This window comes from Anomaloglossus baeobatrachus, chromosome 7 (assembly GCF_048569485.1).
Source record: "Anomaloglossus baeobatrachus isolate aAnoBae1 chromosome 7, aAnoBae1.hap1, whole genome shotgun sequence".
NCBI lineage: Eukaryota > Metazoa > Chordata > Amphibia > Anura > Aromobatidae > Anomaloglossus > Anomaloglossus baeobatrachus.
The window spans coordinates 164,566,056-164,579,931 of NC_134359.1; the positions used below are offsets into that span (position 1 = coordinate 164,566,056).

A 13,876-nucleotide genomic window follows, 5' to 3' on the forward strand; every position below is an offset into this window, starting at 1 on the left:
AAGTCATAGGCCTGGGAGCGTACGGGTTTGGCTTCCTCAAAGAACCACTGATTTACCCGCTGAGCCCGTACATAGGTATTCACCCCCAACCGAGCCAGTATTTCGGCTTTCAGGGTCACATAGTCAATGGCGTCCTCGGTACAGAGGTCCAGGTATGCTTTTTGGGGTTCCCCCGTCAGATAGGGTGACAATACCTCAGCCCACTGCGGGGTCGGCAGCTTTTCCCGCTCGGCCACCCGTTCAAACACCGCCAGGAACGCTTCCACATCATCACCCGGGGTCATCTTTTGCAACGCTTGTCTCACCGCTTTCCGGACGCTGCCGTCATCACCCGGTCCTTGGGTTGTTGCTGCCGGTCCGGCACGGATCGACTTGGCCAGGAGAACCATCTGTTCTTGGTGCCTTTTTTCCTGCAATTGCAAGGCTTGCTGCTGACGTGCATTGGCCTGATCCATCTGTTCTTGGAATTTTTTTTCCTGCACTTGCAAGGATTGGAGCAGGTGTGCATTGGTTTGTTGCTGCTGTGCATTAGCCTGTTGCTGCTGTGCATTAGCCTGAGCCAAATGCTTTATTATGTCCTCCATGGCGTCGCCGGGTTTGGGCTGTAGTATAGCCGCTCGAATCCAGGACATGCGCAGCTGGGTCACCAGGGATGGATGCTACACCTCACCGGCTGTCATGCCCGCCAATTCTCCACCATATGTGAGGTAGCGTCGTCGGCTGCGCTGCAGAAGACACGGGATCCAGGCACCAAGGTTCACAGCACACGGTTTATTCCAAAGAAAAAGTCCACAATAGTACATATGTGCCTTTCCTGCAGAGAACTCAGGGAGATGTGATCACTCCCTCACACCCGGCACACCTGCCCTTGTTCCTGAATCTATTTAACCCTCCCTTCAGCCTGTAGGGAAACAGCATTAACCCTATAGTGGATTATCATGGAGTGAGCACAACCGGGGCGAGACATACCGGCCGTCATAGATAACCCCGGTCACAGTCTCACAGAGTCGTACAGAAATCAAAATCAGGCCTTTACATAGACATTAATGTCAATTCCTATTATTTACAGGAGCCAGGAGAAAACAGCCTGGTCTTCTAGATTTGTTATAAAGACATGTATACAAAATGTCTATAGACAGAAACATTTAATGTATGTTGTACATTCCAGTAACATAACGTGAAGCTTCTTATCGAGAGAAATGCGTCAGATGGAAACGCCAGAGGGAAATGATTTGCTGTGATGAGCAGATACAGTTAGATACAAGTGATCACCTAACAGCTAACAATGCTTTCTAGATGGAAGACATGATCTTCAGACAGAAGTGAGCGCTGCGTCAGTGAGATGAAAATCCCTAGAGAAATACCCCAGTCCCTACTACTCAGCATCAATGCACAGCTAACTGCTTCTCTTTTAAATTAGTTTGAAAAATATTTTACTAAAGTACAAATTCATGACCTCCCAAATGTACAGTGAAAACAGAATTACTGGACACAATAGAAAAGTAAGAGCAGGAATGAATTGTCTGCATTCATTACTATGCTAATCAAACCTTCAATAAAGCTGCTACAAAGTAATGTCATAATATAGAAAGAAAAAAATATATAATCAACCCATAGATGTCTCCCTTGGTGGTGATAAGTTGTTACTTGTTGGGGTTGCCACTGCTGTGTTGTTCCAAACCTATGGGACTTAAGGCTCCTTTACACACTGCAACATCGCAAACGACATCGCTGTAACGTCACCGGTTTTGTGACGTTATAGCGACCTCCCCAGCGACATTGCAGTGTGTGAAACACATCAGTGACCTGGCCCCTGCTGTGAAGTTGCTGATCGCTACAAATCGTTCAGGACCATTCTTTTGTCCTTTGTTTCCCGCTGTGCAGCATGATCGCTAGAAAGTCTCAGTGTGTAAAGGGTACTTAAATGTGCAGGCAGCAGGAGCAGGCTTCTGCGGACACTGGTAACCACGGTAAACATCGGGTAACCAAGAAGCCCTGTCCTTGGTTACCCGATATTTACCTTCGTTACCAGCCTCCGCCGCTCTCACTGTCAGTGCCAGCTCATGCTCATTGCACGTGTAGCAGAGTACACATCGGGTAATTAACCCCATGTGTGCTGTAAATAGGAGAGCAGTGAGCCAGCGCTAAGCAGTGTGCGCTGCTCCCTGCACGTGTAGCTACAGCACACATCGGGTAATTAACTCGATGTGTGCTGTAACTAGGAGAGCAGGGAGCCAGCGCTCAGAGGTGTGCGCTGCTCCCTGCACGTGTAGCTGTGTGCGCTGGTAACCAAGGTAAATATCGGGTTAATTACCCGATATTTACCTTAGTTACCAAGCGCAGCATCGCTTCAGTGCGTCGCTGCTGGCTGGGGGCTGGTCACTGGTTGCTGGTGACAGCTCACCAGCAACCCGTGTAGCGATGCTCCAGCGATCCCTGCCAGGTCAGGTTGCTGGTGGGATCGCTGGAGCGTCTGACTGTGTGACCTCTCACCAGCAACCTCCTAGCAACTTACCAGCGATCCCTATCAGGTTGTATTGTTGTTGGGATCGCTGGTAAGTTGTTTAGTGTAAAGGGGCCCTGATTGGTGGAGGCCATAGTAATTAGGAGCTGATCACCTATTCAGTGACTAGGTGATGAGCTGTGATTGTGTGAGATCCCTTTTAGGATTGAAAGAAAAAGGAAAAAAAAGCCCAAATACAATGAATGATGAATGAATGATTATTCACCAATAAAATAGTAAAAAAAATAATATGGTTCAACATACAACCATGAGCTGTGCTACCTTTACAGACTACGAGCAGAAATACGGGAATATGCCAAATCCGAAAAATAAAAAAGTTCCAGTATAATTATAGAAAAGAAAAAAGGTCTTTACATGCAATGCTTGTTTTGTTTTCTAAGTAATAAAAATGAAAGGTTTTCATTGCGAGAGAAAGTAAAAATAATCCTAAAATATTCTTTAACTACATAAACAGTAAAAAACTGAAAAGCGATAGTGTTGGCCCCCTTAAAAATAGTCTTGGTGAAATGGTGGAAGGGGATGAGGGTAAAGCCAACCTGCTGAATGACTTTTTTTCTACGGTTTTTATACAAGAAAATGCCATGGCAGATGACATGACCAGTGATACCATAAATTCACCCTTGAATATTACCTGCTTAACCCAGCAGGAAGTACGCCGCCGCCTCGAAATCACTAAGGTTGACAAATCTCCGGGCCCGGATGGCATACACCCCAGAGTACTACAGGAATTGAGTTTTGTGATAGATAGACCATTATTTTTAATCTTCTCAGATTCCTTAATAACAGGGTCGGTACCGCAGGACTGGCGCATAGCAAATGTGGTGTCAATATTCAAAAAGGGGACAAAAACTGAGCCGGGAAATTATAGGCCGGTAAGTTTAACCTCTACGGTTGGTAAAATCCTTGAGGGTTTCTTGAGAGATGCTATACTGGAGTATCTCAAGAAAAAACCTTAACCTTATGACAGAGTATCAACATGGTTTTATGAGGGATCGATCCTGTCAAACTAATTTGATCAGCTTCTATGAAGAGGTAAGTTCAAGCCTGGACCAGGGAAATGCAGTGGATGTTGTGTATATGGACTTTTCAAAAGCTTTTGATACGGTGCCACACAAAAGGTTGGTACATAAAATGAGAATAATGGGGATAGGGGAAAATATGTGTAACTGGGTTAAAAACTGACTCAGTGATAGGAAACAAAGGGTGGTTATTAATGGTACGTACTCTGACTGGGTCTCAGTTCATAGTGGGGTACCACAGGGGTCAGTATTGGGCCCGCTTCTTTTCAACATATTTATAAATGACCTTGTTGGGGGCATGCGGAGTAGAATTTCAATATTTGCAGATGATACTAAACTCTGCAGGGTAATCAATACAGAGGAGGATAATTTTATATTACAGGGAGATTTATGTAAATTGGAGGATTGGGCTGAGAAGTGGCAATTGAAGTTTAATGTAGATAAATTTTAGGTCATGCACTTGGGTAGAGGAAATAACATTTATGATTATGTACTTAATTGTAGAACACTGGGTAAAACAGACACAGAAAAAGACTTGGGTGTATGGGTGGATGGTAAACTTCACTTTAGTGGACAGTGTCAGGCAGCTGCTGCCAGGGCTAATAAAATAATGGGATGTATTAAAAGAGGTATAAGTGTTCATGAAAAAAATATAGTTCTACCTCTGTACAAGTCACTAGTGCGACCGCACCTAGAATACTGTGTACAATTCTGGTCACCGATATATAAGAAGGACATAGCTGAACTGGAGAGGGTGCAGAGAAGAGCGACCAAGATTATTAGAGGAATGGGGGGGCTGCAATACGAAGACAGGTTATTAAACTTGGGGTTATTTAGTTTGGAAAAACGAAGGCTTAGGGGGGATCTAATCACAATGTATAAATATATGAGGGGACAGTACAGAGACCTTTCCAAAGATCTTTTTACACCTAGGCCTGCGACTGGAACACGGGGGCATCCGCTACGTCTTGAGGAAAGAAGGTTTAATCATAATCACAGACGAGGATTCTTTACTGTACGAGCAGTGAGACTATGGAACTCTCTGCCGCATGATGTTGTAATGAGTGATTCACTACTAACATTTAAGCAGAGCCTGGATGCCTTTCTTGAAAAATTTAATATTACCAGTTATGTATATTAGATTTTATGACAGGGTATTGATCCAGGGAACTAGTCTGATTGCCGGATGTGGAGTCAGGAAGGAAATTTTTTCCCCATTGGAACTTGTTTGCCACATTGGGGTTTTTTTTGCCTTCCTCTGGATCAACATGTTAGGCTACGGGTTGAACTAGATGGACTTAGAGTCTCCCTTCAACCTTAAAAACTATGATACTATGATACTATGAAGTGAAAAGCACATTGAAAACACTCTTTCTCCAGGGAGTTTTTGCTTCCTGAAGCAGATCTGAAAAGTTTATCAAACATTTTTGGACATTTTTTTCGATTGGACAGTGCCTGGTTTAGACTTTTCCATCAGGAGATGCTGCAAAGAAGTGACAGGCACTTTTGCACTACTGGTAATTCTTAAAACCTGAAAAGGGAACACTAATATATATATATATATATATATATATATATATATATATATATATATATATATAAATAATAATGACAAGTGACTGAGCAAAGAGGTTTTACAATAAGAATGAATCGGTAGAGTCTATCAAGTGTTTTATTAGTGATTTTAAGGCAATTTTCATAGCGGACCAGCGCCAAAAGATTCCTTTAAAACTTTTGGTGTGCATTCTTTAATATAATTGGAGCAATGTAAATCCTCGGTAATCAGCTTGTTCCCTGGTCTTAGGAAAGTGTTTAAACTCTGGAATGTCATTGATAAAAATTAAATAATTGAATATGAACTGTACCTGGATATGCACAGAATTTGGAATCTGAACATATTGAATACAATGAAGGGGGACGTAGCTCACTATAAAATGACGGAAATAGCTGACATAACAGGAGACCGACAAATTTTTAGGCTCTTAACAGAAACAATGTTCTTTCCGACTATATTAGTACCTGGACACAACAGATGAGTTTATCTTGGCAGCTTCAGTAGTATAGTAAAACTACACACTGTGGATGGATGCAATTGACCAAAACTTCACCAGCCTTCATGAACAGTAGCACCAATAGGAACATTTGAAACCAAATTGCGCCACCATCAGACATTATAAAAGGCAAGAGTTTTATAGAGCCATCGACAGTGTGTGATCTCAACTCCATATGCATTTCTAATTGTCCTTTTCAATATGCATTCAGGTGTCTTATCATGCAAGTCTCTATATACAAGACCTAAAGACCACACATGCTTCAAAGGATAACCACCTGCAACAATTATACTTATATTTAATTAACTACATGCATGTTCTAAAAATAGTTTTTGCATTTTAGTCTCATTAAAAATGTTGGCTTTTATAGTGTCTCTGTTTCTGAGCACATTGATGGCTGCATAATCTCTAAATAAAGTAGTTCAGAAAGAGAATTTGTAAGATGTCTGACTTTTTCTGAGCTCTTCTCAGCTGATTTAAGACAACATCAAAGTTAAGCTCAGCTTTAATGTGGTCTGTGGTCATAAATCAGCACAGAGGAGTTCAGTCAAAACAAGATAACAGAATTACAGACATGCCAGTCCTAACAGCCTCGCTGATGGAGTCAAAGTTGACTCATTCTACAGCCAACAATGTGCAAGAGCCTATAAAAGCCAAAACGGTGTAAAGTCCAACTGCAACAAAAAAAATGTTTTATAGTGCAAAGTACATGTATTTAAAATGAAAAAAGAAATGCCCAGGAAGTGTTCAAATCAATTACTGCCTTAGTTCAATGCCTGAGCACCTCAAAATCATGTTGATATCTAAAATGGAGCACACACTAGTGGTATTTCTGCATTGTCCATTTCTATATGTCTTATTTTTTCTCTCAGTGGGCATATACTACATAAGGGAACATTAACTACCAAATGGAGCTTAGATTTTCTTAAACTGCTCAGAAAAATAATTAAATATGCACTATGACTGGTTTAAATGGGCAACCAAACCTCTTTTAGACAGGTTTGATAAATAGGTCTTTAGAGTTTTACTATACATTCATCAAAGAATTGTAAAGTGCTTTGGAATATGTTGGTGCTATAGAAATAAAAATGATTATTATTATTATTGTTAATATGAAAGCATAAAGGAGGAGCCTCTCCTTCCAGTGTAGCCAAACTATCCAACACTGCGGAAAATTGTGGCCTTTACCTGAAATGTGTCATCGTCTGCTGACTTGTCGTTCTGAGGTCCCTTTTCTCATAGGTCTGGTGGTAAAATTATACTGACTTGCTTTTATAACATATCTAAGGCTTAAACCACTAGATTTCAGTCATCTTTAGCTTTACTAACACAATAAAAAAAAAAAAAAGAAGAGGTCATACGGCAAGTGAGCATCAAATACTGAACATTTTAATGGATGCACAAGCATTCTGCACATGTAAAAGGTCAATCATTTATTTCTGTACATAGTATGTGGGCAAACATCCCCCTTGATATTTTGTTTTTTAATACATCAATATAAATAATTTTCTGCCACAAATAAAATGAAAAAAAAAAAAATCTACATCAAATAAAATTGAAGAAAAGAGCTCCGTGCTTGGAAGAGGTCAATGCTATGGTCAATGCTGAATTTCAAATAAAAAGCTGAGCATGAACACTGTCTTAGGCAATTGATTGGTGACCCTATTTCTAATTGGAAGGACACAGAAGTGTGTACATTGTTGCAAAATATTCTTATCTCAAAGCAAAGGTCAAAATACAAAAGCATCAAAGTGTAAAATGTAAATACACAATATATTAATAACCATGTAAGCAAAATTCTGTACTTAAACTGTGTCTTTGTCACTATGGATATCTCAAGTGTTAATTCTTAGGCACAGAAGTCTACGAGTAGTCATCCATGTAACGTATATATCCACTGGCAAGAAGTTAGGCTTTGTCTAACATGTTAAAATACTGTATGGTATTGTCCAAGCAGAAGTAGCACAACCTTAGAAAGACTATCACGAGAGTACAGGATGGATGAATCAATTGTCAATTGTCCATAAAGTAATTACTTGGCATCTAAAATGTCGGCCAATCCTATTCTGTCCCAAGGGGAAGGTGAATATTTTATGTAAGTATGCAACAATTCAGAGTGAAGGGTTTTGTATGGTTCGGAGAGGTAGACTGACTTATACAGTCAGTAATGCAGCCTCTGCTTTCCACGACCAGGCCTGAAGAAGGCATTTAGCCAGAAACACATGCTCATTTAAAGATTACCTGTCATCACGCCAAAAGTTTACTTTTTTTTTTTCTATCCTCCATACAGTTTCAGAAATATGGGCCATTTATTTAGAAGTACTTTTTATAGTCTTTACCTATGGGTCCTGGCTCACAGGATTATCAGTGGATTTTAGGCTTCTTTGCATTATTACCCTGTGAGCAGTGGCCATGTAAAAACCCTAAAAAAAGATCTAAATAAAAAAAAAAAATGCCCATGTCTGTGGAACATTATGGCGATTTTACAAGAAACAAAATAAATATCCAGAAAAGTAGAGAAATAAAATAAGAGCAAATGCTGGCCTCTTTTGACCTAGTGAGAGGTCCTCTTTAAAATAAATATTTCACCTTGAAATCTAAAGTAGGATGTTCTTTATATGAACACAATTATAATAAGATGTATTATCAGTGACAATGCCAGTGCTCGAATTACATTAGTTACAACAAAAAAGGAAAAAATCCTGGATCCCTGCTGTTACTAATACGTGCGATAATGAATAGAAAAGAACAGGGTAATAAGCAATGAAACCATGGGAGAGAGTAGAACTTTAAGGCTATGTGCGCACGTGTGCGCTCTGCACCGCACCGAAAAGGTGCGCTTCAGAGCGAAGCTGAAAAGCTGCGTTCTGAAGCACATGGTGCCGGCGAGAACGTGCGGTCTGCCTGCAGCTCCTGCCATAGACAGAGCAGGGGCTGCCGGCAAAGCGCACGGAAGAAGTGGCATGTCACTTCTTAGAACGCAGCGATTCGGGCAGCAGCCGAAGCGCTGCGTTCTAATATGCACGCACGGCCCCTGCACAATCTCCATAGATTGTGCAGGGGACGCAGGACGCATGCAGTTACGCTGCGCTACAAAGCGCAGCGTAACTGCATGAATTACGCACACGTGCGCACATAGCCTAAGTCTTTTGTAAACAGAGCCATATGGGGAGGGCACTTAACTCAATGACAGACATTGCTCTGCAGGGTATACATGGATATCCTAGATTATCAATCACGCTTCTCAGTTATCAGACATAATCTGCAACATTCACTTAAATTGGGACAAAAATACAATATCTTTTTAATAGTGGTTCTTGGGAAATGCCTTCAAACAAGCAGCTTAATGAGCAATACATTGGTGTAAAACGAGTTGTGTCTACTATGTGCAAACCATAAGAAAAAACATCTTTCAGAAACCCCTTGAGCAGCGCATAACACAAGGCACACACGTAAACAGTGTCTGCTTTTAACAAAATCACATTAAAGAACATTTTTTCCGAGTGGTTGAGTTTTGAAGACTCCCAAATGAATAAAAAAAAGTCAAGAAGGCAACGGAGTATATATAATGAGAACGTTCTACAAAGATGACAAAGTATGACTCATGAGGAGAACAGCTTTTTTCTGTTCAAGAAACCTGACAATACAGACTGCATAGCAGCCATAATACTATGTTTATTATTCTACAGGATTGTTCTATATAACGGAAACCACAGTCCTTGCTCTTCTCATTTCTATACATCCTAAAATTTCACAATCTTACTAAAACAGTCTCAAGACCAAAACTCTTCAGTGAAGTCTTTGTGCTGAAGGGAATGAATATCTCTCAGATATAAAGCTTTGTTGGCCATGTCAGCAGTTGCCACCAAGACCTGTCCAGTGGTCAGGCACCATAAGGAAGTATTTATCCATTGCTTCGCAAAATCGTGTTCGATACAGTTCTGGAGATACAACTGTTGGCATTTTACCTAAGGATGAAGAAAAGAGGAAACACTGAGGTTAGACAAATATATTGTTTAATTTTTTTTTAATTCATTTATTAAATTACAGATATCAACCAGGTAAAAGAACAACCTATACAGTGCTTACATGTGAAACTTTAAAAGGATTCTGTATGGAGATACACATATCCCAGGTACCTGGGTTGCATATGCACCTTAATGAGACACAAAGAACCAAAGAAAAGAAACACAGAACACACAACAATATCACAGTGGCCGTTAGGCACCAACCAAGGAACATTCAACTTTAATACCAGACAATAATATATTTACTACAATATAAGAGTGAACAGGCAATCCAGACAGTTATTACACTTAGGCGGGTAATGTCAGAGGAGAGGAATTCCCCATTTCCCAGACTTTATCATATTTTCCAGGGCAACCTCTATAGTGATATACTGTCCGTTTCATAGGGAAGTACCGCATTTACTAGCTTCACCCATGCACGCACCGTGGGGGTAGGAACTGCCCATCCATCGAAGGGCAATAAGCTTTCTGGCCAGAAATAGGCATTCCCGAAGAAATATTTTGTGGTGATGGGACCAGGTTGCCTCGTTCAGGACTCCAAACAGGTAGCGTAGTGGATCAAGAGGTATAGGGAAGGAAGCAAGGGAGGACAGAAGTGATTCCACCTCATGCCAGAAGGCACCACCAGGCAGCCCCAGATTATATGGACTAAGTCTGCGTCCTCCCCATAACACTGAAAATCTGACGTCTCACAGCGTTACATCTTAAACAATGTCAGTGGGGTGAGATATGATTGGTTTACTATATAGATTTGGATCATTTTATTATTGACAGGGAGACCTTCGTAGGCGATTCAAAGACTTCCTCCCAGTCATCCTCCTGCATATTCGGAACCAGCAGTCCCCACTTTTCTATAACTGCCAAAGGTTGGGACTCATTTAAAATATATCGTATTTCAAACAAAAGTTTATTCAAATCATCATATTAATGTGAACATATTTCTCAAAGTAGCAATCAATTATATATTCAGTCAGGATACATTTTCTTTGACAAAATCAAAAGAACAGGAGTTCTACACTGCCACATGTGAATTAGCTGCAATTGACTTCCCTATATTAACAGAAATTGTGCCTGTGCCAGAGTCATCCAGGTAGCCTCAGTGGTTAACGATAATTACTAAATAAATTATTAGTGAATTCAGGACTAAAACAAAAAAAACGAAAACAGGGCTGATTGAGCCCATGTAACTATCCACTGTAGTCTAGCATTTTGATACATTTCATCATTGCTTCCCTTTTAAATGTTGCTTAACCCCTTAGTGATGAAGCCAGTTTTGACCTTAATAACCAGGCCAATATTTTGAAATCTGACCAGTGTCACATTATGTGGTAATAACTCTGGAACGCTTATGACACATTGTACTTTATGTTCGTGGTAAATGGAAGTACCGGATTTTTCGTTTTCTAAGACGCACTGGACTATAAGTTGCACCCCAAATTTAGAGATAAAAAAATAAATAAAAATGGGGTATGTCTTATACTCTGGTGTTGTCTTACCGGAGGTGGGCGGCAGCGGTGGTTGAGCAGAGTCACAGGAGGCAGAGGCTGTGCTGGCAGCGGCTCAGTGCTGGCGGCGGGTCAGTGCTGGCAGCGGAAACTGCGGTGGTTGTGTGGGAGAGCAGGCCGATGCAGCGAGTGTCCCAGATGCTCTGTCGGCAGTCCGGGCTTCAAAAAAATGGAGCCAGAGCTTCATCTGTGCACGCGCTGACTCTGGGCATTATTATTTGACGCCCGGACCGCAGACAGACCATGTGGGACACCCGCTGCACAGACACAGCATCTTCCGCTGCCAGCCGGCCGACCACCAGCACAGAGTGGCGGCAGCAGCAGGCCGCCCACTCGTACAGAGAGGCAGCCGGCTGACGACACAGAGAGGCACATGGCCGCCGGCACAGAGAGGCACCCGGCCGCCCGCACAGAAAGGCACCCGGCCGCCCGCACAGAAAGCCCACCGCCAATTCTTCACCTCCCGGTAAGCTATATTTGGATTTTAAAGACGCAGCCCTCATTTTCCTCCCAAATTTTTGGGAGGAAAAGTGCGTCTTATAATTTGAAAAATACGGTAGATATTGTTTGGTATTTGTGAAAATATCAGAATTTTGGCAAACATTTTGAAAACTTCACAAATTTAAAACTTTCAATTTCCATATCCATAAACCAGTTAGTCATTCTGTACAAAATAATCAATAACATTTCCCGTATGTCTACTTTACATCTGCATCATTTTTCAAACATTTTATTTTGTTGAGCTGTTAGAAGGGTTAAAAGAGTAGCTGCAATTTCAGATTTTTATCCAGAAATTTACAAAACCTTTTTTTTTATTGACCTATTCAGAACTTAAATTGTCCTTTGAGGGGTGTGTATATATTGGAAGCTCCCCAAAAGTGACACCATTTTAAAAACTGCACCTCTCAAATAATTCAAAACTGCTGTCAGGAAAATGTTTAACCCTTCAGGTGCTACACAGGAATTAATGCAAAGTGAAATAAAAAAAATTGTAATTTTTACTCTAAAATGTTGTATTAGCCCAAATTTCTTCACTTTTTTTTTTACAAGGAACAGCACAACAAAACAGACCCAGCAATTTGTTACACAGTTTTTCCTAAGCGTGCTGCTACCCCACACATGTGGTCAGAAACCTTGGACAAATGGCAGGGCACAGAAAGGAAATCGCACCATCTGAATTTTGGAACACAAATTTGGCTGAAAAATATTGTGAATACCATATCGCATTTACAGGTCCCCTAAGGTACCTAATCAGCAGAAACCCCATTTTATAAACTAGACCCCTCAAGGATTTTATCTAGAGGTATAGTTAGCATTTTGAATACACAAGTACTACACAGAATTGGAAAACTTGTCATATCGAAAAAAAAAAAAATCACAAAAATGTTGCTTTAGCCCCAAATTTTTCACTTTTACAAGAAGCAATATGAAAATGTAGAACACACAGCTTAGTACCCACTTTCTTCTGCATGCAGCGATATTCCACATGTAGTCAAAAAGTTCTGTTTGGACAAACGATAGTGGTTGGAACAGAAGGAACAATATTTTAATTTTAGAAAGAAAATTTGGCTGAAATATATTGCGGGCACATTGTCGCATTTGCAAAGTCCTCAAGTTACCTAAACAGCAGAAACTCCCACAAATAACCCTATTTTGGAAACTAGAGTAGTCAAGGAAATTATCTATGGGTGTGTTAAGCATTTTAACCCAAAGATGCTTCACAAAATTTTTAAAAAGTGGATGTGAAAACGAAAGTTATGTTATGCTAAGTTGTTTTTTTTTTGTGTAAATAAAATGTTGTTTTAGCCTCAAATTTGTAACTTTAACAATAGGAGGAAACAAACCCCATAATTTGTCACACAATTTTTCCCAAACACAGCGATACTCAATATATGGTTAAAATATAATGTTTGGCCGCGTGGCAAAAAGTTCTATTTAGATTTCGGAATGCAAATTTGGACTCCATGATGCATTTGCAGAGCCCATGGGGTGCCAAAAATGCATAAACACCCACATGTGACCACATTTGGCAATCTAAATGCCCTAATGAATTAATCTATTGGTATAATGAGCATTTTTAACCCCTAAACTACACAGAAGTTTATTAGATTGGGCCGTGAAAACAAAAAACGTATGATGATTTCCTTTAAAATTTTGTGTTAGCCTCAAAGTTTTAATTCACACAAAGCGTAACAGGAGAAAATGAACTGGATAATTTGTTATGCAAGTTTTACTGATCGTGACAGTACCCCATATGTGGTTGTACATTACTGTTAGAGTCCACGGTGGAAATCAGATGAGAAGGAGCGTGACTTGGCTTTTAGATTGCAGATTGTTATAGATTGCAGATTCCAATACCCAAGCTTCTGGGGTGCCATATAAGCAGAAACCTTTCAAGTGCCACCATAACAGAAACTTTGCTGCTAAAGTAATTTATTTACGGGTGTAGTGAGTATTTTGAACCAACAGATACCTAACAGCATTTTATTGAATTTGGGATGTGGAAATATAACATTTTAGTGGTAAAAATGTACTTTTTTTTATTGGCTGCAAATCAGTCAGTTACATAAGGGTTACAAAGTAAAACTGGACCCCACTATTTATGGCGCAATATCTTACAGTGGTATTTAAGGAGTTAATCAGCCTTGATAGGTTCCAAAAGCGGTCGGGGCCGATACCCACGAGTATCAGCTGTCATATACAGCGGTCAACTACGGGAATTTTGCCCGCAGGGTGGCGAGGTGGTTAT

At 40.5% G+C, this 13,876-nt stretch overlaps 1 protein-coding gene across 2 annotated transcripts in view; it reads right to left on the reverse strand.

Moving 5' to 3' along the window:
- Positions 1–6,961: 6,961 nt before the first annotated feature.
- Positions 6,962–13,876, reverse strand: part of PIKFYVE (phosphoinositide kinase, FYVE-type zinc finger containing) — a 460,760-nt gene continuing 453,845 nt past the window's right edge. For both annotated transcript variants that reach the window (XM_075317792.1, XM_075317791.1), the window contains one exon: positions 6,962–9,562. In XM_075317792.1, the coding sequence (XP_075173907.1) occupies positions 9,447–9,562 (116 nt within the window). In that variant the 3' untranslated portion in view covers positions 6,962–9,446. The remainder of the gene's footprint in view (positions 9,563–13,876) is intronic.